At 44.3% G+C, this 27994-nt stretch overlaps 3 protein-coding genes across 6 annotated transcripts in view; all 3 read left to right on the top strand.

Annotated features, from left to right (window-relative positions):
- Nucleotides 1-143: 143 nt before the first annotated feature.
- On the top strand, nt 144-8288 carry LOC131137948 (SEC14-like protein 2). The gene is made up of 12 exons (XM_058086435.2): nt 144-850; nt 1359-1434; nt 2448-2491; nt 3929-3991; nt 4074-4262; nt 4331-4426; nt 4805-4865; nt 4932-5015; nt 5744-5850; nt 6844-6983; nt 7398-7567; nt 7637-8288. The coding sequence occupies exons 1-12, from the start codon at nt 797-799 to the stop codon at nt 7741-7743; spliced, it is 1191 nt and encodes a 396-aa protein (XP_057942418.1). The 5' UTR covers nt 144-796; the 3' UTR covers nt 7744-8288.
- Nucleotides 8228-10259, top strand: ccdc169 (coiled-coil domain containing 169). The gene is made up of 8 exons (XM_058086437.2): nt 8228-8372; nt 8475-8557; nt 8630-8740; nt 8828-8868; nt 9369-9467; nt 9747-9800; nt 9883-9956; nt 10087-10259. The coding sequence occupies exons 1-8, from the start codon at nt 8302-8304 to the stop codon at nt 10241-10243; spliced, it is 690 nt and encodes a 229-aa protein (XP_057942420.2). The 5' UTR covers nt 8228-8301; the 3' UTR covers nt 10244-10259.
- Nucleotides 10260-12681: 2422 nt separating this feature from the next.
- The window catches only part of LOC131137946 (serine/threonine-protein kinase DCLK1), a 33233-nt gene continuing 17920 nt past the window's right edge, over nt 12682-27994 (top strand). For all 4 annotated transcript variants that reach the window (XM_058086424.2, XM_078787507.1, XM_058086423.2 and 1 more), the window contains exons 1-4: nt 12682-13271; nt 13567-13907; nt 22321-22420; nt 24515-24622. In XM_058086424.2, coding sequence (XP_057942407.2) covers nt 12905-13271; nt 13567-13907; nt 22321-22420; nt 24515-24622 — 916 coding nt within the window. In that variant the 5' untranslated portion in view covers nt 12682-12904. The remainder of the gene's footprint in view (nt 13272-13566; nt 13908-22320; nt 22421-24514; nt 24623-27994) is intronic.

Genomic DNA, 27994 nt, shown 5'->3' with positions numbered 1-27994 from the left:
TGAAAAATTAAGGGTTTATATGATGATGTTTGTACACATTCAAGCTTTTATTTTGCTGTTTTCATACTTCGCGCCTGTTTACCTGACGTCACGTTGGAAAGAGCGACGGCGGGAACAAGAGATAGTTCCGCTCACGCTTCCGGTTTTGCTTGGTAGTTGTGACGTCCTTCCGTTACATGTCCACGACGAGCAAAGCGTCAAAACGCTACTCTTTCAGTGAAGCTTTTAAAATAGTTTTAGTCGTGTGAATGTAATTTCTATTGAATGAATGAACGGTTTCAAAAATGCTAGCACAGCTGTTTATTTTTGTAAATGCGTGTAAAATGTGCTAATGAGTGAAATTTGGCTTGAGGCCTAAATTTAACCTAATTACACAAATAAGGTAGCTGCAGTTTACACTATCCAAAATACTGTTTACTGCTGATAAGTATCCACTCATTAGCAAGGTAGGTTTGGTTTACCGGCCATCTTTGAAGTACAGTACTGTCAGTCAGAGAACCGGCGGTGTCCCTTTAAAGCCAGTTAGCTAGCGAGGAGCAAGTAGTCCTCTTGACGCTTCCCCACTCTTCGGCCCAGTCAGCTGGTCTTAGAGAAGAATCGTGTTTACGTTTCCTTCCTGGACCGACTCACTTGCCTCCCCTCCGAGTCACCTGCTCACAGGCGGGCTCAGTGGAGGCTGCATCCGTCAGCCAGCATCTTGGGGGCGGGCGTCCGCCTGTCACGATTAGAGGGCTTGTTTCTGTCAGCACATTGGACTTCTTAGACGGAGCTTATCGAGCATCCTCAGCCGGCAGACATGAGTGGGAGGCTGGGAGACCTCAGCCCCAAACAGGCTGATGCTCTGCACCAGGTAAGACAATAATACATAGGATTTAGAGAGCATTTTAAGCATGCTACTTCACTGTCTTAATTACAATACGAGCGTACAAGTCACCTTTTTATGCATTATGTACGTCTCTACTATAATTTCTATGACAAAAACAGCTTGTCCTTATAGTGATATGGATACATTTGTCATCAACTGCATGCTCTATTTAGGTTAAATTTCTTTGTAGCACAGAATCATTTGTCATTTGTCATCAGTTTCTCCTAAATTAAAATGTAAATAGTAAGTAAGACCTGCATGATGGGAGCTTTGCAACATTTCTAAGTGCATTTCACACAAGGCAGGCGTTACTAAAGATGGGTCACTAAAGCATAGAAAGTAATTAGTCACTGAGTCACAAGCTTAAGCTGGAATTAAACATGTACCCCCCCCCCCCCTCCAAAAAAAAAAAAGATAAGAAAGATAAGGTAGTCATTCAGGACATTAAACCTTCCTCATATGTGCAAATGTGTCTCCTGCTTTCCCTCATCAGTTCCGGGAGAGGATTCAAGATGTTCTTTCTCAACTTCCTGCCCAACATGACCACTTCCTGCTGCGATGGCTTAGAGGTGAGCTGGAACTCATCCCGCCTCATGTGTCAACCTGCACAGGTTGCGTGGTTTTCATATACGAAGTACAACTCATAACAACAAGCCTGGTCTGAACGCACTTCAACGCATTTGTGCTCCAATGAATACATAGAAGAGTCTTATTGTGTGTGTTTTAGTATTAGTGTGTGTGTGTGGGGGGGGGGGGGGGGGGGGTAAGGAGCTCAAATTAGTTTTGGAGCAGAGGGCTTGGACTTTGTGTATCAGGCTAATCCGGAGCTAATCACATTATAAGGTGTACTACAGCAACAGCAGGGCAGACACGCCCCTGCCCTCCCCCAGTGATCCCCCTGCCGTTAAAATCACAGGAAGTTCGGTTACACTGTCGAGAAGCTTCCAAAAAGTGTCCATTCAGAATGATTCAGCTTGTTTTTACTCCTATGCGTGACTGGCTGATGATGAGGGGATGAGGTCGCTTCATTAGATGCGCCATCGAAAGAGATCCAATACAAACATTCTGTCAAATGCCTAATGCTCACGTTTTGTGTGATTAGTCACCAGGAGGAAGTGAAACTGTGTTGCCATGTAAGCACACCTCGAACTGGACCAAAATAACAAACAGTTCCAGGCCATACCAGCCTCCAGGCCTCTGGAAGCTCACGGAAAGGAGCATTTAATGGGTTTGCGGCAGCATCTGCAGCGTCTTAGACAGCAGAATGCTTGTCCGCTTCGTTGTAGACCATACCCAATAAACAGAAAAGGCTTTTTGGGGACTATAAAATCCATTCTCTCCAGAGAGAAGTTGGTTAACTGTGAACTTGTGTAACTTGTCTCATTTCATTTAGTCCATGTTTTTTGCGTTTGTATTCCATAAGTGTTCCAATTTTAAGTGTCACACAAGTGTAAGAAGAAGTGATACTGTTTCAATAGTATGAAATCTTAACTTTGCTGTGTTTGACTTTTGACGTTTTCCTTTTGGAAGCAGATCTAATCCTTAAATCTTAAAATTGTTGTTCTTTTTTTCTGTCTTCTAGCCAGAAACTTTAACGTGCAGAAGTCCGAGGCCATGCTGCGAAAGGTAACGTTGTCCAAACGTGATGTCATCACTAGGAAGTTTTGCCATCACTGCGCTCTGATAAGATACACACATGAATAAGTCCATAAGTTCACACTGGAAATACACCAGTTGGAAAAATACATTTGCATGCACTGTTGGATCTTAAGAAGGGTCAAAGTAGATCTTTAAAATACAAAAAGAAGAAATTGGAGTGAGACAAAATAAATTTAGCAAGGAATTTATTGCAAATAACCATTGAAAGTGAAATAGACTCCTGAAAAGATGCTTAGGGATCTGGAACAGAAAAGTCAAGTCATAGATCCAAAAAAGTTTCACCGGCCCAGACCCGGAGGATCCTATTGGCTGTTTGTCAAATCATGTGACAATCCCCGGCCCAAATGAAGGTTTCTGCTAGTTTCTGCTAGTGCAGAGTTCAGTTCATTGAATATTATGCTTTTCCCACTTTTCTGACCCACAAATGTCGTTAGAATGTTGTATTCTCCTGCTAAACCATACCAAAGTTTCAGATAATGAGGTTTACGCATTTGGAAGTGGGCAGCCTATTTCTTAAAAATGTTTTTGTCTCACTCCAATTCTTCTTTTTGTGTTTTGAAGGTCTTCTCAGAACCTCGTTCAGATCCAACAGTTCAAAATCTTTCAGCTGGTCTTAACATTGTGATCAGGTGTGCATGCTTGATGCTGCACTTTGATGTCTCCAAAGAGGCACAATTGGATACATTTATTGTATGATTATGAATGAAGGCCACTTTTTAACCTCCTACTAAGAACAACAAGGAGTCATCAGACACACTAACATGATGTAATCATACTGTAAATGTTGCCATCATGGTTTGTGCATGTGTACTGATAACACAACCGACCCACGTCCTGCTGACAGGGCACTTGTTCTATCTCAAGCCTCCTTAAGGTGCCCCAATTGCAACATAGTGCTGGTGGGGGGGGTCATGCAGTAGCCTTGCACAAGCACAGTAATTAATATTGTTAAATTACCTAATAATGGGCTGTGTCAATCAGAAATCAATGTTATTTGTCATGTTTTATTGCTTTGGATCTCATTAGCTGATGCAGGTGTACCTAATGAAGTGTCCAGATGTGTTCAAAGTTCAACATATCGTGGAAATAAATTGTTTATTGCATAGGGCTACTCAAATCCATAATGAAGAGGGCTGTAGGGCCCATTGGCACTGTCCCATTACCGTCCCATTCCCATTATGCTGACTTGACCCGAGTTCCGTAAACACCATCTTTGTAGTTTGCATTGTATCTTGAATTTCCACCTTTTTATTAAATTGTTGGCACTTGCAACATTTGTTGGCTCCATGGCGGGTTGTTTATGTTGTTTTGTTTGAAATTCCCTCTACAGCTTATATTAATTTCCTTTATATTCATTTATGTATGTAACCCTCACTGGAAAAAATGTGCTTATTCTCCTTACAGCACTTGGACTTCAGGAAACAAATGAAAGTGGACACAATCATCAGCGACTGGCGACCCCCCGAGGTGACAAGATAAGAACAACTTTGTGGTGACAGTTAACGTACTGTATGTGTGATTAGTTGGACCTTCTCCATGATGGCTGCAGGTCATCGAGAAGTATCTCTCTGGAGGAATGTGTGGCTACGACCGCGAGGGCAGTCCCATCTGGTATGATGTCATCGGACCCGTGGACCCCAAAGGCCTCTTCCTCTCTGCCTCCAAGCAGGACTTCATCAAGTCTAAGATCCGAGACTGTGAGATGCTGCAGAGGGAGTGCACTGTCCAGTCGCAGAAGGTTAGCACCACTCACAATGTGGCATCAAGGGATGTGACTGACCCGGCCCGTGTTGTTGTGCCCTCTAGCTGGGGAAGAACGTGGAGTCCATCACAATGATTTACGACGTTGAGGGTCTGGGCTTGAAGCACTTGTGGAAGCCTGCTATTGAAACATATGGAGAGGTACACACACACACACACACACACACACACACACATCCTCATGACATCCAATACAAATGTTTTATGTAATATTCCACAATATAGCACATGATGTAGTTCCACTCCAGTCCTGAAGATGGTAGCATTGCTCCATCTGCTAGATTTGGTGTGCCACTGCCCCACATGGGCTTCTTGATGTACACGATCCCTTGTTTACAGCAGCATTAGCCAATATAGTAGAAAAGAGAGTAATAAGAGAAAATAAGCCATAAATAAGACTTGTGCTCGTGTGTGCTGCTATAAATGTGTTCCACTACTAGAAGAGCAAAGTGGCCATTGATGGTATTAAAGACAGGGTACTTTGTCAAAGTGGCTTTTGGAGTATTCTTGTGTCTTCAGATCCTCCAGATGTTTGAGGACAACTACCCAGAAGGCCTGAAGAGGCTATTTGTCATTAAAGGTAAATCATGAGAAGGAGAGAGGAGTTCGTCATCGATTCAACAGTTGTTTTTTTTCCCCCCTGCAGCGCCCAAACTCTTCCCAGTGGCCTACAACCTTGTCAAACACTTCCTTTGCGAGAACACGCGGCAGAAAATCTGCATCCTTGGCAGTAAGTCACATGGTTTAAAATCAATAGTGTTCTATCTTTGATGTAAAACAACTGCAAAGCAGTAAAAGCATGTTGTGGTAAAGGTTTGAGCTCTTCTGCCTCAAGCATTTTGGATCAGTAGGGAATGACTTGACACATCTGATGGTATATCATTTGAAAGGTAAAGTGTGTGTGTGTTTGGTTCCACAGTAGCAGTGTGTTGGTCATGAACGAATGGGTCAAAAGAACTAGTTCTTTTTTGTGAACGGAATGAACGAGGTCACTGCCCCTAAGATACCGATTCAGTCCTTCAGTTGCAAATGCTTTTTTTTGATTGGCTGGAGAGTCAGTTCGTCGTTGCTTTTGCAGGGCGGGACTATCTGCGTCCTTGCCTGTCTTATCCTATAGTCGCACCTCGCTCTGTGGGTGGGTGGGGTTAGCTGACTGAAAGACCGAGACGGAGAGATTGACCGACACTGTCGGTGACCTTGTTCATTCCGTTCACAAAAAGAACTATTTCTTTTGACCCGTTCGTTCATGACCGACACACCACTAGTCATCAACTGTTGAGTCGGAACGAACGTGAACATGAGTGAACGGACTGACTCGACACGGCTGACCGGGTCTATGCACAGGGGGAGATCACAGGCTAACGACCAATTGACTGAAATGAACGGATCTTTTTACTGAATGAACCGGAATGATCCGGTTGACTGAAAGGAACGGTTTTGCCCACCACTATTCCACAGGCGACTGGCAACAGGTGCTACTGAAATACATCGACGCGGATGAGCTGCCCGTCATCTATGGCGGGAAACTGACGGATCCCGATGGAGACCCGCGCTGTCGGACCAGGGTGAGTTGTTGAGCATTGTTAGGGTCGTAGGTCATTCGATGACAACACGCTTGCCTCCGAGCAGAACCTCCTCACTCTAGTTTGCATCCTTGTAGGTTTGCTTCACTGACAATCTGTCTGTATTATATACAATTATTAGTGCTGTCTAATGAATAACAGATTCATGAGATTAATCATGATGAAATATTCATTTTAATCTATATTAATCGTGTTTTATTTAGCATGAGCAAAGTAAGCAGTTAGAGTGGAAATGTTTCTATCAGCAGAAATGGATCTTGCTGGGTTTGCACCCAGTTGAGAGGAAATTGCAGTGTTAACCACAAAAGGAGAAATTTCCTGCTGCGGTGGAAAATGCGTAGTACCCGAGATGGCCTCTAGTCGCTATGCACGAGCAGCTGTAATGGTCCAGAGCCGCTTTTGCTCTAGCAGACTGTTGTCGGGGTCAAGTCACTAATGCTGGTCTGTCGCTGTCTCTGTAGATAAATAATTGGGCCCAGGACAAGTGAGGGGTGGAAGGCCACAAAGTCCACATGTGGTCCAGTTGGAGGGCTTTCTTTTTTATTTTTTTTATTTTGTAATGTAACTTTTACACTTACTGTAGCTGTGTTATTAGGTGTTATTTTACTTGCATGTGTTGTATATGGAGTACAAAATAAAGAAAGCACCAAATCGTCAACATTAGCAATCATGTGTTAGAAATAAATACTCTTTTAATGGATGCAACTAAAGCCACTTAAAACCGATCTACTGTCCTGACAGTTGCTACTCTGGGTCACACTGCCCACACCGCGACTTGTTTGTGGAACATTGTCATACATTGTTAAATAAAACATTTTTTTTTCAAAAAAAGAAATGTATCATTCATTTGATGGTTTCTTCACACTTGCTGTAAGTAAACCTTTCTCTTTTTCTTTCAACGTCCTGTCCAAAAGAATCCAAATGGAACCATTTCTTTTATGCCGACATCGACTAATATTTGTCATCTTTTTCCAGATAAACCACGTCGGCCCAGTTCCCACCTCCTACTATGTTCGGGATCATGTCTCAGTGGAGTATGATCAGTGTTTGACTGTCAACCGAGGGTCAACCCGACAACTGGATTACGAAATCCTCTTCCCGGGATGCGTCCTCAGGTCAGACTTCACAATTGAAACTACAATTGGACGTCTTTGTTGTTTATATGTTCATATTGTATTGTTTATTAAAATAGGGCTCAGTGACTCGCATGGTTGGTTAGTGGTTTGCACAGGGGTGGGCAGACTTTGGTGCGGGGGAGGGGCGTCTATATATAGGTGGCATCAAACAACAGACAAAACCTACTCACAGTGCAATGAAACGGAAACACAGCCCCTCCATAGCAAGTTAATGCACCACATAAATCAACAACACATAATATAAAGCTGTTATTTCCAAATGCCCGCAAGGCATGCCGGGCAGCCCAGTTGATGAATGATGAATGGATGAAGGATGAATAAGCCAAAGGAGATGTAGTTTATTTTTTCAATTACAGAAACATGTAAAAAATATATATACATTTTGTTGGCCAGGTGGCAGTTTTCCAGCGAGGGTGCAGACATCGGTTTTGGGGTGTTTATGAAGACAAAAAAGGGCGAATGGCAGAAAGCGGCTCAGATGGATGAAGTGCTGCCCAGCCAGCGCTACAACGCTCACTTAGTGCCTGAGGACGGCTCGCTGACCTGCGAACGACCTGGCGTGTGTGAGTTCTCCCTGGCTATGACCTCATTAACATACCTTACCTAACACACACCAACTTTGACCTTCTCAGATGTGCTGCGATTCGACAACACTTACAGCATCTTCCAAGCCAAGAGAATCAGTTTCACTGTTGAGGTTCTGCTGCCGGACCGCTTGAAGCCCCAACAGGCCGATTAAGTGTCAGGCAGTTAACAAAAAAACACAGAAAGAATCAAACGGCTGCTTGGGATGTCAGATGAAGCACAGCTTGATATGAAGTGGAAGCTAAAGCATTAAAGGTATTACTGGAACCCCAACGAACATCTACTGTACATGTGTTCTTGACAGGACAAAAGCAGCAGAAACCAAAATGTGGTAGAGACGGAAGTAGCAAGATGATGTAACAATTATGCCACTGCGCTGGGATGTAGCTAGCTGTGTCAAAGTACACACCCAGTAGTCTGTTGTAGAACACCATAAAAGACCAGACCTAGGGTTGCTTTTTTCAGACTACAACATCTTCCTTAATTTGTCAGCCAATAATACATGAAATCTAATTATGACCTTCAGTTTGTAACAAGCAACATTACAAATATAGCGATATCAACACTTCCGGGCAACCTCCAGTCTAAAGTCTACAGCGCCCTCTGGTGCCAAATTAGCCTTACTGCTAGTCTTCTTAACCGGAAGTGGTTGTATCTATAGAAACCAGGTGCTACAAACTTTCTTCAGTCAGCGATATTTTATTGGACAAACATGAACAAAGACTCCTGTAAATACGACATGACGCGCCTCCGGATCGAACTGGAGCAAGAAAAAGAAATAAAGTGAGTTTTTAATCATCGGAACTAGTTTGTTTCCAAATTTGTGTTTTGAAACACTTTTTCTCTGCGACAAACCAAAACGAAAAAAAACCCAACTTGAATCAGAGACATGTTGGAGGAGTCTGTGCGGGACTTGAGCTGCACCATGAGGGAGCTGCAGGACAGGCTGCACGGCGTGGACGGGGAAGGTGAGCGGGTTCTGGTTCTGGTTCTGGAAATGACCATTCTGTGGTGTCATCTTCATGTGTTGTTTGCATCAGACAACGAGTGGAAGACCAGATATGAAACTCAGACTGAACTCAACCTGCAGCTGCAGAGACAAATCTCAATTATCCACGAAAGACTGGAGGACCTGCGTGGGAAGCCCATGGGTGAAATATACTGTATCATTATGTAGCTAATGGCGTGTCCGGTGACTTGTATATAAACACTATTTTTAAAAATATCTTATTTTACAGATCGACTGGCCTCTATACGATCATACGATGACATGCCACTAGTGAGTGTTTATATTTTCTATTATATTATATTACAGTAGTTGCTAAAGTTGTTATTTTCGTTTTGCATCCAAGCCATTTAGAGGTGTTTTGAGATTGGACGCCAGCAGAGGGCGTCAGAGCTAAGCTATAACAGGCAGAAAGTCCAGGTACTGCAAGGCAAGGGTCATCAAATACATTTGTCCAAGGGCCACAATTTTTCTCAGCAGACACTGTGGAGGCCAGTATGTATTGCAAAATAATATTTATATAGTATATTATTATTTGATGTATACATTTTGTATTTTTAATGATCCATTTTTCCAAATGTCCCCCTAATTCATCAAAGTTGCAGACCCACACAACAGGGCCTGGAAGATCATCATGTACTACGACAATGTGGTTCTTTATTCTTTAAAACAAAAAAAAAACAACACTTTGTTGAGATACTGTACATACCTGCATGTAGTACACAAGTGCTTTTGTACGGTATATTGTAATAATATTGTCTTTATTGTTACAGGAGTCACTGAGGCAGTGCCTCAAGCTGCTGACTGACGAGAAGTCACAACTCCATAGTCAGCTGATAGACTCTCGGATCAGGATCGAACAGGAGGGAAAGGTGAAATACCCCCCCACTCTTTGGTCTAGAATTGCTCCCTCGGAGCTATAGCAGCTTCCTTTTCTGGGAAGGCTTTTTACAAGGTTTTGGAGGGAATTTTTCTCCAGTTGTGAGGTCGTAGGTCACTTTAGCACTCTTGTTCCTCAGCCAACACATGCACAAGATGAAGAATTAAGATTGAGAGTTGTTCCCCAATATGTTAGCTTAAGCTCTTAAATTGTGACTGTATAATACACACATATTTATGTATTCATCCACAAATGTTATTTTCCCAAACAGTCTTTCCATAAAACAAATGATGAGAGACGAGCCTACTTGTCTGAAATTGCCAAGGTAAGAGTTCACTTTCATCCAAAAAGACAGTCAGCCGAGGCCCGTGTGTCTTTTCCCATGACATCACAATTCTCTTCCACAGTTGTCCTCCACTGTTGACGCCCAAAGGAGACAGTACTCCATGCCGCCACAGAGGGGTACAGAGAGCAAACTGAGGTCAGTGAGAAGTTCTGCTCTGTCTTCATCCTTACAATACTTAAAACCTAATCACAAGGATGCTTATTTTGAGGCAGTTTAGTTCAAAAGTTACACATCAGTCACGCTGTCCTCGTTGTTGTCCGCATAGAGCAAAGCAACCCAGCAGGAAGTCAGAGGCTGACGGAAAGAAAGGAAAAGCAAAAGAAAATGAAGGAGGAGAATGTGGGATGTTGGAGAAGAGCCAGCAAAAAAAAGCCCACCATGGAAGCAGGTTGCCCACCCTCAAGCAACACGTGAAACACTAAAAAAAAAAAACAACAACACCGGGTGTCAGGCTGCCTACATGTCCAATGTGAGCAACACCGCCGCCTGCACACAAGCATCCACCCACACGCCAACACAACACCCTCACCATCTGGCTGTGTGTACCTAATGAAGTGTCCAGTGAGTGGCAGACCTCCAAGAACGCAAAGGATCCCGATCCAATCTCGGAGCGTGTCCTCCTGCTCATTTCTCCAATGTGCCTTGTTTTCCTCAGGATTAATTTAGACTTGAAGACGTTGCCAGCCATCAGACTGACGCACGCTAGGTCCCCCGTTTACCCGCCCAGATAGAAATGTCCTTTAAGTGACCAACACGCACATACACGTACATATAGGACTGATGTCTCCATGTGATCAAAGTGTTTGACTATTAAATGATGATCTTTTCTTATCTGCCTCCACCACTTAGAGGAAGGCAAGCTTGGATGAGTTTGGTGAGGAAGAAGAGGTCCAACATCAGCGACCTTTGTCCTCACAGGCTGTTTTTGCTGCAAAAACCTTTCATTCCCAGTAGGTGTCCCAATACTTTTGACCATGCTGTGCCGTCATGACGCAGTGAACTAAATGAGGTGGCCTCTTTATTTGGGCCTTCATGTGGGTCAGTAGAGCCTTTTAGCCAAGCCATGTGAGGAGACCCAAATCAGTCACATGTCAATAATGTGAAAGGTACATCACATGTACATCACATGTACATCACATGTACATCACATGTACATCATGTGATCCGCTTTAGTCTATCAGTTACAGCTGGAATGATTATAAACATAGAACTGTAAAACTGCAGAAATATATGGAGCCACAGAACTGCAGCACTACAGAAGCTATCAAAACTAAAAGGTCTATGGGACCCTGGTACTGAAAGTGCAATATTATGCTTCATAAGCATGGAGCCATAATATTATAGGGCTGTAGAATCCCAGCAGTTCCATGTAAGAGGACTGTTGAAATAGGGAACTGGTATGAGAATATGGACTGCCTAACCTCTACAGCTCGACAATTACAGCACTAGGACTGAAGACTTAAGGACAATTCATCTACAAGACTACGGACCCTGGGCCTAGAAGGTGTAGAACTGGAGACAATGAACAATGAACTAAGAACCAGAAGCTATTATGAGTGTAGAACTGGAGGGTTCTATTGAACAGTGGACAAAAGATACGTGAAGTACAGTATAAGACTAAAAGGACTTTGGGACTGGGAACCCAAGTTCATAGAAGTGTAGAAACAACACAAATACAGAACTAAGCGGCTAACAGGACTTTCGGCTAGAAAGAAAAAAGAAAAAAAGAAAATCACTCTGGGCCTAGACATATGTACATGTTTAAAGAATTGTAGATTCATCTAGAACTAGAGTTGAGGGACGACTTGACTAGGATGTTACAACCATAATGTCTGCATATCTACAGTATGGGGTGAGAATATCTTTCCATGGTAATGTACACCTACAGTATATGTCTATAGGACCGGACAACTACTGGACAATATAGGATTGTAGACTGTAGGCTAGAACGCCATCTAGGACCAGCAGTCTGTCGGACTTTAGAAACTTTAGAGTGCAACTGAACTAAATGACTTTAAAACTAGAGGACTAACTTGGCTAAAAATGACTACGGGACAGAAATACACACCTGTGTATATAATGTAGGATTATATATAGGACTATAGGGCAGTCAGACTGTTGAACTATGGACTGGAACTATATTTCTATGGGACTGGAGAACTCTAGGCCTATATGACTGGGAAACTATTGGACTAGAGGGACCAGAGGTTATCTAGAATCTCGGCTAGGTGAGCTTATAGTGTGAAGTTGCCAAGGTAAGAGCTCACTTTCATCCTAAAGTCCGTCAGCCAAGGAAGACCCTTGAGGTTGTTGCCATGACAATAGAGCATCACCTGTTGAACGAGCTGTCAATGTAAAGCTAGACCTACGGCACTGGTAGACTTTAGAGCCATATAGATATGCCGATATTGCAGACGTTAAAGTGCTCCTGCTTATAAGGGGGCGTCTGTGTGAGGGATGCATGTATTGCCACCCGCCCCCCCCCCCACCCCACACACCCCTACCCAATCCTAGCATCTTCACCACATTCTAGACATGTGGACCTGCATCCTAATGACTGTAAGGGGGTGGGGGTGCTGAATGGGAATCACGACACGAGTGACGTAGCTGAAGAGGAGGAGGAGGAGGAGGAAGAGGCAGCTGCTACTTCAGCTTCAACTTCTTCCACCACACACACACACACACACACACACACACACACATTCTGCTGGTTTTCAGGTCTTTCTCCATTGGTGGCTGGAGGTGAAGCATCATCCATTCCGCAGGTGACGGAGGAGCTCATCTCTCCTGTGGGTAAGACATCTTCATCATCCATCAGTGCTTGGAGTATTATGGGATGGTGTCAGCCTGCGTGGTGACTTTTCAGGGCAGTTATTGATCGGTGCCTGTCTCTCCATCCGTGCCCGCTAGTCCAGGCGGTCAGCGTGGCTTAGTGGACTTAATCTGTCATTAGGACTCTATTCTGGGAGCAGGCGTGCACGACGCACCTGCTCGCTCACTCGTTGTTTGGCGACACCAACTTCCTACCTGCGTGCGTGTACGCGTCAGACAGCACCGCGGTTTTGGTGAGCCTGGTGGGCCGCATGGACACGGACATGGAGCACTTCGACGAGCGGGACAAAGGTCAGCGACACGGCCGCTCCAACGCGCGCGTCAACGGCGTACAGAGCCCGACGCACAGCGCGCACTGCAGTCTCTTCCGGACCCGGACCCTGAAGGCTCTGAGCGCCGAGAAGCGGGCCAAGAAGGTGCGTTTCTACCGCAACGGGGACCGATACTTCCACGGGATCGTCTACGCCATCTCCGCAGACCGCTTCCGGACCTTTGACGCCCTGCTGGCGGACCTGACCCGCTCCTTGTCCGACAATGTCAACCTGCCGCAGGGCGTCAGAACCATCTACACGCTGGACGGAACCAGGAGGATCACCAGTATCGATCAACTGCTCGAAGGTAAAACTTCCATCTTTTTTACAGCGCAAGAAGCCATATTTGGTTGCTGATACTAAAACAAACATGACCACGTACAACACGTACTTAAATGATAGTACAGTATAGCAATACAATACAACATCTTTATAGTAATACAAGTCTTCCCTGGTATACTGGAAATACTCTGCAAAGTAATGAAAACAAAGTTGTCACACCTTAGAGATGAGCAACAAGCTGTTGGCATGGAAGATAAAAGAGATAAAAGAAAGATTATTATTGTATTGGCTTGACTTTTGTCCCATGGCGCCCCCTGCAGGCGACAGTTACGTCTGCAGCTCCATCGAGGCCTACAAGAAGGTGGACTATACCAAGAACGTCAACCCCAACTGGTCTGTCAACGTCAAGGCGGCGGCAGCGGCGGCCCGCGGGCCCCCCTCGTTGGGCAGCACCAAGGTGGGGGCACTAGAGAGCAAGGACTTTGTCCGTCCCAAGCTGGTGACGGTGGTGCGTAGCGGCGTGAAGCCCCGCAAAGCCGTGAGGGTGCTGCTCAACAAGAAGACGGCCCACTCCTACGAGCAGGTGCTCACCGACATCACGGACGCCATCAAGCTGGACTCCGGCGTGGTGAAGAAGATCTACACATTGGAGGGAAAACTGGTGAGTCCACACTTTTCTGACCACCAGCCTTGTTTTTGGTCTTAGATTGGAGGAGTCATATATACGGATTTCATATATACTGTCAATATTGCATAGTAAGGTGAAATATTCTGCTATACTGTATGTCAGGTCCATCACTTGGTCATGGTCTGGTGCTCACAGGCCCCTGGAGGCTAAATTGTCGATGGTGCCCAACCTACTAAACGGATCATGTCTTCATTTGGCTGTTTTCTGGTGTTAACACTTGAGGCTGTGCTTTGCTCATTAACACCAATGGTACTGATTGTGTGGAATGTTTGCATGTAGGCTGAAGTGCGTGTTTTCTTCTCCAGAGGGAGTTTTTCCTTGACTCTTTCGCCCAAGTGCTTACTTGTGTGTGGCGATTTTGTGAAATTATGAGGCTATCAAGTTAAGTGTGCTAAAGAAAGACCTACTTCCTGGTCTGTGTTCCAAAGATGGCGTCCTTCTCTCCGGGTTATGAATGAAAAAAAAAAAATCCCAGAGAGAGAGAGAGAGAGCGAGAGAGAGAAGGAACTGACGTAGAGCTCACAGAGAGGTTGATGGGAGGTGGCACAGCGAGGAGAAGAATCTATGAATGGAGTGTGTTGTTGTTGTCGTCGCCCACGCTGGAGCGCCGTGTGGTGGGATGAGTCACGGGTCCTTCAAAGTCCGCCCACCTGCTCAGCTGTGGCATACATACTATACTTTACTTTGGTTTTATTCCTCATGAAAGTCTATTTCCTGTGTTCATTTCCCCTTTTCTTCCATTGTGTCTTTTCCACTCATGACTTTCTTCAGGCTTCTGATTGGCTAATGTGAATTTACAGCAAGGGGTTATAGCGCCACCTGTTGCTTTGGAATAAAGTCGACAATGTTGATGGATTGTGAGGCTAGAGAATAATAATAATTCTAATGCTACGCTAACTCCGCTGGTCAACCTTGACGTGATGACGCTGGCCTGGCATCCTGTCTGACCTCATGCAATCCATTTAATGATCCACCGTGATTAACCCAGCGGGAGGTTGGTCCAGATTCCCAGCCAAAAACATCCTTCTCGATCCCCTTGAGAATTCTCCTACGAGGGATTCAAAGTTTTTCCATGACGCCTGCTCACGCTCTGCGGTTGCCATGGGTTACCGTTATCTTGGAGATTACACAAGAAATGCCGCTCTCTCCCCCACATCGTCCTATCCTCCCCCTGCTTTTGCAAGTAAGGCTATTATGCCGCTGCTATTTTTAGACACTGTATCGATTGGGCCGCTGGGCCTGGCAACACGCTAACCGATGCTCACAGCAGACCTCTTTTTCTGTTTTCATGGACAACATGTGGAATGTAAACAATATGTAACACAACAAGCGAGGCAAAGATTAGATTAGCTTAAACCTCAGTGAAATGTGCTTAATCTGTGTGGTAACGACCACAACGACCAGGGAAAGCTCACTGTAAGTCCCCACGTTGACTACATGGCACGTGAGCAGGGACTCTAATCATTTGGAGGATCTGGCCACGCCATTGGCCAGTTTGGAGTTCAAAGGCCACATGAGGACAATGCAACAATCATCTTCTTTCGGATAGTCAGTATTGTTCAGCGCATGTCGTATAATGAATGCTTCTCCTGCGATGCTTGCATGCGTCTCACTAATTAATACTGTTTGTGCAAAATAAGACAAATATTAAAATATGCAAAACAAGTTATAGAAAAAAAATGGCATTCTTTGTTTAATAATTTAGTCTCAACAAAATAGCCAAACAATAGGCAACGAAAATAACATGTTTTACAACAATCAACAAGTAGATGGATCTTAGGTTGTACATTTATTAATACTAATCTAATTACATAATGTTGCTAAACCTATAATTTAGAAAGCTGCACATTTCAATGTGGCACAAACATCCCAGTATGAAACTCTGGACTTATACAATACAATCAGTGAAATGTTCAGCACATCACGCATGAAACACAGCATGAAGGACATTTTTTTTAATATTAGTCAATGACAACAAAACTGAACAGAAAATGCATCTTTTAAATTAAACTTTTTTATCATGAAGGGAGAAAAAACACAGCATTCCAGAAAAAGAACATCACACCAAGAGTAAAATATGGTGGTGGTAGTGTGATGATCTGGGGCTGTCTTGCTGCTTCAACACCTGGAAGACTTGCTGTGATAAATGGAACCATGAATTCTGATGTCCAAATTTTGCTGACCAGAAAATAATTGAAAAGCACTGACTGCATGGTGGACGAGTGGTTAGCACGCAGGCCTCACAGCTAGGAGTTCAATTCCACCCTCAGCAATCTCTGTGTGGAGTTTGCATGTTCTCCCCGTGCATGCGTGGGTTTTCCCCGGGTACTCCGGTTTCCTCCCACATTCCAAAAACATGCTAGGTTAATTGGCCACTCCAAATTGTCCATAGGTATGAATGTGAGTGTGAATGGTTGTTTGTCTATATGTGCCCTGTGATTGGCTGGCCACCAGTCCAGGGTGTACCCCGCCTCTCGTCCGAATACAGCTGGGATAGGCTCCAGCACCCCCCGCGACGCTCGTGAGGATAAGCGGTAGAAAATGAATGAATAATTGTTTTACTTCTTCTCTCTTCTCTTTTAATCTGGCTCCAACCAGCAGGTAAACGCCACTGCCCCCTATGGCCCAGCCCCTGAATCACAGCTGAACAATTCAACACTCCTGTCCATATAATATCTGAAAAAAATATGCACAAATGGAAGAACACAATGTCAAGCCATGCTCCTTATTCCTCTGGACAAAGTCACAAGTTAATGTCCAAGCACGGTTACGTCAACAACTGCCAGTCCAAGGGGTGTGGTGGTGGGGGGGTGGTGGTGTATGACATACACTACCATCATTATCATCAAATATTTGACGTGTGGCAGCAGGACGATGCTAACATAAAATATTTATGATGTCCTTATTGAATGTCATCAGTGTGTGAAGTTAATTACCTGAGTGCACACGCTGATTAGGTTACTCTTTAAGGCTGTGTGTGTGTGTGCGTGTGTGTGTGTATGGGGGGGGGCATTGACAGTGCATGTGTGTCAGTGTCATGGGCAGAAGTAGGTTTTTGGGCTGGTGGTGACGTTTTTGTCCCAGCAGAACCAACATGTCCAGAGAGAGAGAAAGCGACTCGCTTTGTGTTCATTAACCTCTTTAATGAGCACACACACACACACACACACACACACACACACACACACACACACGGGGAGCTTTGTGTAGCAGCTCAAATGGGCCTGCATGAATAATGTCTGAAGGTTGTGATATCCCCAATCACACAACAGGAAGGAGACATTTAGCGCTGTGTACGGTTTAAACATTTCAACAGGCACCGTATTGTTGTGGCCGTGCAGTGAACTAGCATGACACCTTGTGAACAGAACCTGATACCGCCCTCGGGTTCCTCTCTGCGAGCTCACTAGCGCCACACTGAGGCCTGCTGGTGTCATGTTTCCGCTTGTAACCTGAGCAACAACATATCAAGTTACCTCTGAACCTCCCCGCTTCTGGACCGAGCTCCTCCTCTTTATTCGGTGTCATCGTCATAGTCGCATGTCGCTTCTGGTAGAAGTTGATCCGGTCTCCTAGCAACAGCATCTCGGCCCTGCAGGGAGGTTCTACTGTGTATGTCAAGCGGGTTCTGATCAAGAAGGTAGACAAGCTGTAAGTGGCTTAGAGCACGGCCATGGCGGCACTATTAATACTTTAAGCTCTGTTTGCGTATACACGCACACACACATCACTTTGTTGGACCCCAGCTGTTAGCTCTGAGCCTCCAATCACGCACATCGAATCATGCACAGTGACACACAGACATGCAACACACACACATTGCAGAGGTGGATCAAGAATCAAGAATTGCAAAGACACAATGATTGGCCTGTTTTTGTTGTTAAAGTGTGATTGTTATGTGTTGATGACTCAACTTCTTCTGTCCCAAAGATGAGGACAAAGTATGTCGGCTCCTTCTGTTCTGCCGAGTCATTGTTACTCAGCACATGGTGTGTGTGTGTGATGCACATTTCTTCTGGTGCAGCAACATCAATTGTGTTATTTTCTATTAACTATTGAAGTCTGCACCCGAGTGTTGAGGTTTGATAACATTAGGAGGTGATGTAGAATGACACAGCAGACATTCTTTACGTTAGATTCCTGCAGTGGTTACATTCCGGTACCACCAGCAAATGGCAAAAAAGGGAGTTATTGATGCCTATAATTTATATTTTTGACATATGCTTTGCTCGACTATCAAGTAACGATTTCCGATTTCGGATCAACATTTGCAAAGTCCATCCATTTTCTTTTGCTTATCCAGGCCATGTCATCGGGGCATCAGTCCCAGTAAGGAAGTTCTCAGTTCTTACACTTCCACCAAGGGGACCTTGAGGAATTCCCGGGACAGCTGTGAGACATACCGTAAATTCCGGTGTATCAGACACACCAGTGTTTAAACCACACCTACTAAATTTAGAGACAAAAACAGATTTGTATCTATTTAGCTTATCAACCCATTGGAAATCACAGGATTTCATTGAGAGTCTAACTCAAGGTGTCATCTTAGATAGAAGTCTAAAATCATCACACAGTAACTTAACACTCAAAAGGTAGCTCGGAAATATACAAGACAAGTAGCAATACTAGTTTAAAATAACCGCAGCAACTATTTTAACTTCTTTGAGACCACGGCCTGCCAAGTCTGTCCACCCCCCCCCCCCCACACACACACCACTGTCTAATCCAGGTCATCACCAGATGGTAATCTGTTGACAGCTTGGCACCTCTCTTCACCCGTGTGACCAAAACATCTGGACACATGTCTGATGACCTGCGGGCTGGTGCCAGGTGCCCTTATGGACATCCTTATGTTCACACGTCCAGCAACATCACACTGCATGGGTTCCCGTAGGGGAGGCCATTACACCCACTCATGCTCCTCCAGGTCACACTATCGTTGCCCACATGGGCGATGAAATCTCTCAGTAGAACTAGTCGCTTGGGGGAATGCTCCCCAGAACCCCCGCCGATGGACTCCTAGAGGGTCAGGTGACCTGAGCTGCTCTTAGGTTATACACACAAACATTAGGGGTAGGGAATTGACCCTCTCATTCTGTATAAAGACAGCTTGAAGGATAAAAACAAAGGAGGTCAAGATGAAGTGAACATAAGGAGCAGACGTCTGTGATGTGCGGGGGCAGCCCGAGGACAACACAATGCATTGTGGGACTCAATGCCACTGATTCATGTCTCATTTGCTTCACGTTAGTCACGCTGATGGCCAATGCAGATGATGATCATCACACGAGTGCAGCAAAAGAAAGTTGTAGAAGCAGCAGTCATTACATAAGGCTGTTATGCAATCTGCTGCGGTGCATTTGGGTGAACTCTGGAACTCCGACGCCATCCTTCTCATTCTCATTCTCTCTCTCTGTTGAGAGGATCAATCAAAGTTTCCACAGAGAATAAAGACTTTTGGTTCTTTGTGTTTTAGGCTTTTGAACAATTGAATGCTTTCGAATTCCATATTTTCTCCAAAGAAGCAGATTTTGCACCAACAGTCAAGTGCCAAGGTACATTCAGCACCATGGCTAGCTCCTCAGAGTTAAGCCTTTTGTCTCCAGATGGAGCTCTTCCCGTGGGCGGGGCTTTGATGACCCGGCTGTGTCCTCACTGTGTCCTCACTGTGTCCTCACTGTGTCCTCACTGTGTCCTCACTGTGTCCTCACTGTGTCCGCACTGTGTCCGCACTGTGTCCGCACTGTGTCCTCACTGTGTCCTCACTGTGTCCTCACTGTGTCCTCACTGTGTCCTCACTGTAACCTCTGGCAGTCCGTAGCAGAAGCAGAAGCTCTTGCTGACTTAACATCAGTTCTTTGCAGCAAACCATTACCAAATTGAGACCCGCAGTGCCCCCGCATGCTACATTTAGCTCTTGTAGTCCAGATGGAAGCTAGAGATAACTAGCAGCGTTGTTAGCATGGTCACTTTGTCCTCAGTATCCATATTGTAATGAGGACAAAAATTACTTCACAATTACTTCACATTTCAATAAACCTTTTTGGTTTATTTTATTATGATCAGAAAAGAAGCTCATGTAAATATTCAACAAGCGTTGAATATAGGAAGGACCCACATCAATAAATACCAAATATTTCAAAATGACACACTGATGTACACATTTATACTACAATATGTTGAAATGTATATATTTCTTCCTTTGAAACATGTTAGTTTCCGTTTGCTGTGGAGACAAGGCTGCTTGAATTACCAACACGATCAAACACTGCCCCCTTGTGGCCGTGTAGAGCTCTCGCTTTGGACTCCAGCAGCGACGCCAGTTGCTTCATGTGAGCAGTGGCATTATGTTTAAACAAAGCAGCAGGTGTGCTTTACTATGTACGGTATGTGTGGTGGACATGTAATCCCTGAGAACAACAAAGACAGGAAAAGGAAAGGGAGACTTTTAATGTCGCGGTCCCAGGGAGGAATATTCATGTGGAATAATAATGTGTTGGAGAAGATGATGTCTCCATTTTTATTCATGGAAAGACATCAAACACTCTCCGTCTGCTGTGCACGATGACTCATGCTGTTTGTTAGAGTAAGAAATGTAACCATGGGCAAAAGTATGCTGGTGCACAGGTTGCTAATGCTTCATTACAAGGAAGACCTTTTGGACCTTTTGAAGACATGTTGGAAAGGCCACTTTTGAATTTGAAGTTCTGAAAAGTACTCACTGTTGGATCAAAGCTCCCTGAGAGCAAGGTTTTCCAAAATGTGGCCCTGAGACCATTTGCAGCACTCTTTAAGCACTTTTTATTGGCCCACCTTGTAGAAATAAAGTTAAAAAGTGGAAAAAGTTGGAGAGAAGCTGAAATGTCGATCCAGTCATCCCTCTTTAAAAGCCGTTCATCGGTTCCAGATCCGATAAATGAATATAGGATTCAATCATAGTTGCAGCATAGAAAACCTGATTATGGCTTTGTAAATAAGTTAGTTTTACATTGTTAGAGCCCTGTAGACATGATATAACATCCCTATAGTCATCATTACACTCCTATTATTTATTATTTACACCGGCCTGCACGTCTATTAATGCAACAGGGACTCAAAATGGTTGCGATCTCGCAAGCTAGTAGGCTAACAATCTAGCAAACTCACATAGTTAGCCTTCTAAACTTAAAAAAAGATTTCAAACTGAATTGGGGAGAATGACAAGAAGCAACAGATTTACCACTTCCACACAAAATGGGAGGAAAGCGTTTTCCCACTCTGCATCCATGGTTGGCTACATTGAGTGCAAGGTCAGGTAACGTTATAAGATTAACTAATTAATTAATGTCACTTCTATTTCAATGTTTTGACTAAAAATAGACACCACTCATTCATTCATTCATTTTGGAAAAAAACAGGACATAGCGAGGGAGCGATAATCAAAGCGTTATATAGCAACGTTATATGGCTGTTCTACAAAATGGAAAAATATCAAAGTGGCACCCCCATCCTTTCATTTTCAGTATGGGTATGGAGCTCTCGATGGAAAAACATTCGAACGCTCTAAAGTCTTGGAGAAGGTCTTCCCGGAAGAGGGGAAGCTGCTGCACCTGCAAAGACTCCACCTTATCGTCACTTTTGACTTCCTGTTGCTGTCCCAATACTTTTGAGTGCACGGTGTCCTTGTTTCAGCAGTATATGTTGTGTAACGGCGCCGACATCAAAGCCTTGTGTTTGCCGCCAGCAGGAGGAAGACGATGCAGCCAGGAATAGATGTGCTGCTCTTTCCTTCACCTTGTTTGCTTCTTCTCACTTTTACTGCACTCCTCTTCTGACATATCGATTGTGTGTGTGTGTGTGTGTGTGTCAGCGGCCATTGCCTAGAGGGTGTGATCACCATGGCAACTGTACTCTTCACACCCTGCTCACTTTACTCGAGAACGTTACCTCACTTGACACTTTCTAGGAGCTTCCAAAATGCCAGCAGAGGCCAGCAGTGGTTTGCAACAGACAGCTGCTTCTAATCGTATGTGGAGCGCGTTTTCTGATGCATTCCAGGGTCAAATATCATACATAGCTCTCAAAATAATATTTATATTTGATTGTTTTGAGAGTAAGTTGTGTTGATGGTGAATCAGTTGCATGAATGGCTTTGTTTTTGCACCGCATGCCCTTCCTGACGCAATTTAACCCATGCTCTCTGCCATAAAAAGAAATAGACACTCAATACTATGCAGTACAGCTGCTAAATCAGGTGTGTCCAATATGTGACTCCGGGGTCGTTTGCAGGCAGCAGGTGATTTTGTTTTACCCTCCCACGGTATAGTCTCCAGATAAAAGTAACCCCGCTGGTTTTGTTAGTTGTTAGTCTAACAACGCTAAATCCTGATTGTGTTTTTGTTTCCAGGTGACGTGTCTGCAGGACTTTTTCGGAGATGAGGATGTCTTTGTGGCGTGTGGACCTGAAAAGCTGCGCTACCAAGACGACTTGATGCTGGATGAGACCGGTGAGGCTTTCTTGTCGTGTTCGTCTGCTGTGACTCGAGAGCTGTTGTTGATATTTTGTCAACTTATTTCAACTTTCGTTGTAATACAAAGAAAAACACAAAGGTGCCTCGGTTAAGGTACACCCTGGTTAGCATGTTTTTCAGTTCATGTTGAAAATGTCCAGTAACATTTTTTTATCGGTGCGTGTGTGGGTTTTTCCGGTTTCCTCCCACATTCCAAAAACATGCTAGGTTAATTAGCCACTCCAAATTGTCCATAGGTATGAATGTGAGTGTGAATGGTTGTTTGTCTATATGTGCCCTGTGATTGGCTGGACACCAGTCCAGAGTGTACCCCGCCTCTCGCCCGAAGACAGCTGTGATAGGCTCCAGCATGCCTGCGACCCTCGTGAGGATAAGCGGCATAGAAAATGGATGGATTACATTGTCTAGTTAACATACAATATGGCATGCCCCTTGTCGTGTTATTAATACACTGTATGAGTCCAACTATGTTCTTAATGTATTTTTTAAAATCACAAAACGTCCTCGTTAGCGTTGCTGTTAGTGTGCTACTACATGGAAACAGGAAGTCAGCTCCATTGCTTGTCTATGATGTCATCAGCAGTCGGCAGTAGTTCTTTGCTAGCTAAGACAGTTATACCACAAGTCTAAAAAATGTTAACACAAAACAAGATTTATACTTTTACAATTCTAGTTTTGTACACATTAAACACTTTAAGGACCGAACATTTAAGTCACTTTACCTTCACGGAAGAATGACTAAGACCAATTGAATTTTCTCACCTTCTTTACCAAATTCTGGCACTAGAGACTCTCTTTGGCTCCATTTTGGCTTATTTTGCCGCCATAATCAAAGGAAAAGGAGAGACCGGAAGTGAGAAGCGCTGTTGAATTCATGGTAAAACACGCCCCTGTTGCAGAGCAGCATCTTCTCTGACAGAAACAAACTCGTTTCGTTTCACATCGTCTCGCTGTCCATTCGCTCCTCCCTCGCTATGCACCCCACCCCCACCCCCTTCCCCCCGGCGGTCACGCGAGGACACCTGCTAGTCTTGGTGTGTTGCTGTCTGCCTTGTTTGCATTCTCACCCTCACTTCCTTTTTTCTCCCCCCCTCGTCTGCCACTGAAGCAGACATTCCTCTAATGTCTTCCTCACAGCTATTATCTGTTGGGTGCTTGGTATTTATCCATCAGATAAAGACAATGCGACATCAGCATTGATATAGAGCTAATGGCCTGGTGCGTCATGGAATGGATTCTTTTGTGTGAATGCTGAGAGCGTCCTGTTAATGTTACTGTAGTCGTTTAGCTGAGAAAGGACATTTGTGCTGGTGATTATTACACTGTTGCAATGCAGTGCTGCTGCACAAACAATGGCTGGGAATAAAAGCTTCCTTTGTCTTCACAAAACTGTAGACGACTTGGCCGCCCGCCCCTCAGCAGGATGATCATTAGCACCTGTGCCTCAGAGCTAGCAGTAGTCATCACGTTAGCGCTCGGCATCGCGCTTTCGTCACACGACATGCATGTGAACCTCCCACTTATATGTCAGTAGGAGGGTGAAATGAGTCACTGTGATGAGATCATTGAGTGAATATGAGCGCTATAAGGCCCTGAAGCTAACACGCGAGTGATGCTATTCCACTCCAGTCCTCTAGGTGGCAATAACACTGTTTATTGTTGTGTATGTCATAAACGGTATCAATCAAAAGTGAGCATTTTTATCTTTTAAAGACCCTCATGACTGGATTATTCCATTTATTCAGTAGGACCTTTTCCCGTCCCGAATAAACACGCTCCCCGTACACGCTCGCCCCACTTGCTGCAATAACTAGCTGTAACGAGGCAGAGTTAATGAGCGGGAGAGCAGCAAAGTTTTGGGGGATGAACCAGGCAGGCGGCTCATTAATCAGATGTGTTTGTTTGTTAAATGTCACGCATGGGTGAGTCACCGCCGACGCTCCCCAAAGGACGCAGCAAACAAAGCAATTACATCTGCATTAGCGGCTCACGTGGTCAAAGGTCAAATCGGTGGAAATGGTCAAATCATAAGACTGCTAACACGCTAAAGTGTGTCCTATGGTCTTGCAGAGTGTCGCATGGTCAGGCCCATGAACTACGGCAAGATGTCCTCCTCCGTCATCCGAGGCTCCCCCAGGACTTTGAACCAGACCCGACGCAGCAAGTCCCCTTCATCCGGTAAGAAGAAGAATAGAGGATTTTGGGTTGAGTCATGGAGTCATACTCCCATCACTTTACCTTTGACTCACAGTTGGTGTGAAAATGACAATTTCTGCCCTGATATGTTATGGTGTCATACTAGCCGGTTGTCGTGGCAACACCACGTGACCTGCATTGACGTCATCTTCACACAATATGGTTATATGTGCAGCGCCTACTTTAGCACCTTGGTGTTGATGAGGTACTAACATAAGACTTTCATTGTAAAGTGTCATTTGAAATAATAATACATTTGATAATACATAATAATAATAATAATATATTAATAATACTAACAAGTCTGATTTAAAGTGATTTTTCTTGTTGTTGTTGTTGAATCGATATCGCTGAGCTGGAAAGTAGTGAAAGACTCCAAGAAGTTGTGATCGAGATATTTTACATACACTCCTGAAAATTTTGAGAGCAGTTGAAAAATGGCAAGAATTGACATTTTGCCCTGTTGGATCTTAAAGAGGCTTTAGGTTGAGCTTCAAAATGCAAAAAGCAGAAATGGGAGTGAGGCAAAGCTGTTGGAATAAGCAATTCATGACAAACAAGCATTGAAATAAGCTGTTGATCAGCTGATTCAAATATTTAAAGGGGAACTATTATGCTTTTTCCACGTTTCTGACCTATAAATGTAGTTAAAATGTTGTATTCTCGTGTTAAACCATGCCAAAGTTTCAGATAATGAGGTTTGCTCATTTGTAAGAGAGCCCTGAAAGAAGTTTGGGATGGCTCAAAACGCTCGGTTTCAAAAGGCGTGGTAAAACTGCCCCTTTGTGATGTCACAGAGGGTGGACTTCCTTATATGGTTCATAGTTAGGAAGCGAGCTGTGGGTGGAATTAATTAAAACAGACCGTTTTAATTCAAGGAAAATAGATGCAGATTCTCTGTGATTGGCTGGCGACCAGTCCAGGGTGTACCCCGCCTCTCGCCTGAAGACAGCTGGGATAGGCTCCAGCACCCCCGCGACCCTCGTGAGGATAAGCGGTAGAAAATGAATGAATGAAATATTGCATATTCTGGAAAATCCAAGTTTTCTGTGCGGGTTATTGTGTGTAGCTGCTCTATAGGAGACCACAACTCAATACAAAGGGTTGGGAAATGAGCATAATAATAGGTTCACTTTAGGACCCCGAAATGTAAAAAAAAAAAGGAGTCAGTAATGAGTAGCTGGAGTTAATCAACTGAAAAACTGGTTTGGTCATGCTTGATGCCAGTGTTTCCAGGAGGACTGAGGACATTCACTGTCTGGAATTGATGCCCATTTTGATGGCAAGGGACAAACTTCCCTTGCCATCCGTCCTCAAATGTCCTCAGTTAGACTTAGATGATTGGAACACACTGGATGGTCCAAAAGAGTGATGTTAGTCCTCTGGAAGAAGTCCTTGGCCAGGCTGCCATAGTCGTTACCAAGCTTACTTATATTTATACTTATGTACTGTATGTATATATATGTTTGAGGGCGAGATTGACGCTGAGGGCTTGTGACTTGCAATTCTCCACCTGAGAGTGAGCAACCATAACTATCGTTGTGTGTAGTCGCTGTGAACATTGGCGACTGCAACCACATACGTACATATTGTTGATATAGATATTAGTGCATAATAAAGCCATACATTTCACTGTCAAAAATAATGAATCACATTATCTGGAAAGGCTAATGGTATGAGTAACTCCCTCGTGTTTTTCATGTCAAATGTCTGGCAGACACACGTATTTGTCGTCCAGCACGTCCTTGCTGTGATGCAGCGTGTCGCATGCATAATATTATTCAAATGATAACGACGTCCTGAGGGACACCAAGAAAAAGCACAAAAAACAGAAGAAGAAGAAGAAGAAATGGGTTGCAGCAGCAAAGATGAGAGGCTGACTCAATCCTGCAGCTGCTCTCCTTCACCTGGAAATACTCTCGTATAAAAAGTACATCATTGATAGCTTTAGGGAACCTTGTTCTTTTACAGTCTGGATGCCGGGAAAAGACAGTGGACTAGATTATCTAGATTGCAGCATGACAGACACTAAAGTGGCAGCTTTAACAAATTGTTCTCTTCATGATGGCACAGATTGAGTGAGCACTTTCTGTGTGTGTGTGTGTGTGTGTGTGTGTGTGTGTGTGTGTGTGTCAGAGAGAGAGAGAGGCTCAACCAGCAATTCTGTCTGAGTCGTATGGTGGCAGGTGGAATTGGTTTTGGACAACCGTGGGTGTGATGCCCCATATGCTTTGCCTTGGAAAGGTGAGGCAAGTTGACGGTGTGAAAACTTTTGGGGGAGAAGGTTATGAGAGTGAGTCATACCACCATCTGATCTGATCTGGCTGACTGAGGCAGGCTAATGAGGATGTGTGAGTGTGTGTGAGTGTGTGTGTGTGTGTGTGTGTGTTCTTGTCTTTCTGTACGTGTGGAAGACGACTGGCAGGGCCTCCCAGTATCTCACAACAGTGAGTACATCCCTCACATTTCAACAATTCCAATATATTTTCTCAAGGGACAAGACTTAAAAAAATGTATGTACTCTAAAGTAGTCAGTGTACAGCTGGTATAGCAGTATCAGATTACTGGCCACTGAAAAGGAGTCAACACACAGCAATTGGTGTCTAAATATCTGGCAAAAATAATTGTGTTGTGCCTACTGTCTAGCATGGTGGTGGTAGTGTGCACAAGTGCTGCCAGCACTGGGAAACAGTGGTTCATTTGCCACCGTCTTTTATGTTTTTATATATATATATATATATATATATATATATATATATATTTTTTTTTTTTTTTTTTTGATGCAAGAGGCACAAAGAGGTGTGTTGATGCAACTTCACAATAGAAGAGCGCATGTTTGATGCAGGGCTGCACGGTGGACGAGCGGTTAGCGCGCAGGCCTCATAGCTAGGCGACCCGAGTTCAATTCCACCCTTGGCCATCTCTGTGTGGAGTTTGCATGTTCTCCCCGTGTGTGGGTTTTCTCCGGGTACTCCGGTTTCCTCCCACATTCCAAAAACATGCTAGGTTAATTGGCCACTCCAAATTGTCCATAGGTATGAATGTGAGTGTGAATGGTTGTTTGTCTATATGTGCCCGCCTCTCGCCCGAACAACTGGGATAGGCTGCAGAACACCCCCCCAGCCCCCACGACCGCGACCCTCGTGAGGATAAGCGGTAGAAAATAAATGAATTCATGATTTGATGCAGTTATAAGCCGAAAAAACGACCACGAGGTGGCAAAAGTGCATTTTATAAGAACTCCGCCCGCATCTGTAATACATGCTCCACAGCAACCAGGAAGTGAAAAGCCTTCATCTTGGCGCTATTTTTGGACTCCTTATCATATCGGAAAACTAACGAACCGCAGCTCTC

Source organism: Doryrhamphus excisus, linkage group LG21 (assembly GCF_037039965.1).
Source record: "Doryrhamphus excisus strain RoL-2023G ecotype Guam linkage group LG21, RoL_Dexc_Guam_v1.1, whole genome shotgun sequence".
Lineage (NCBI taxonomy): Eukaryota > Metazoa > Chordata > Actinopteri > Syngnathiformes > Syngnathidae > Doryrhamphus > Doryrhamphus excisus.
The sequence above is the reverse complement of the archived record's forward strand: the minus strand, read 5'-3'. Positions and strand labels throughout refer to the sequence as shown.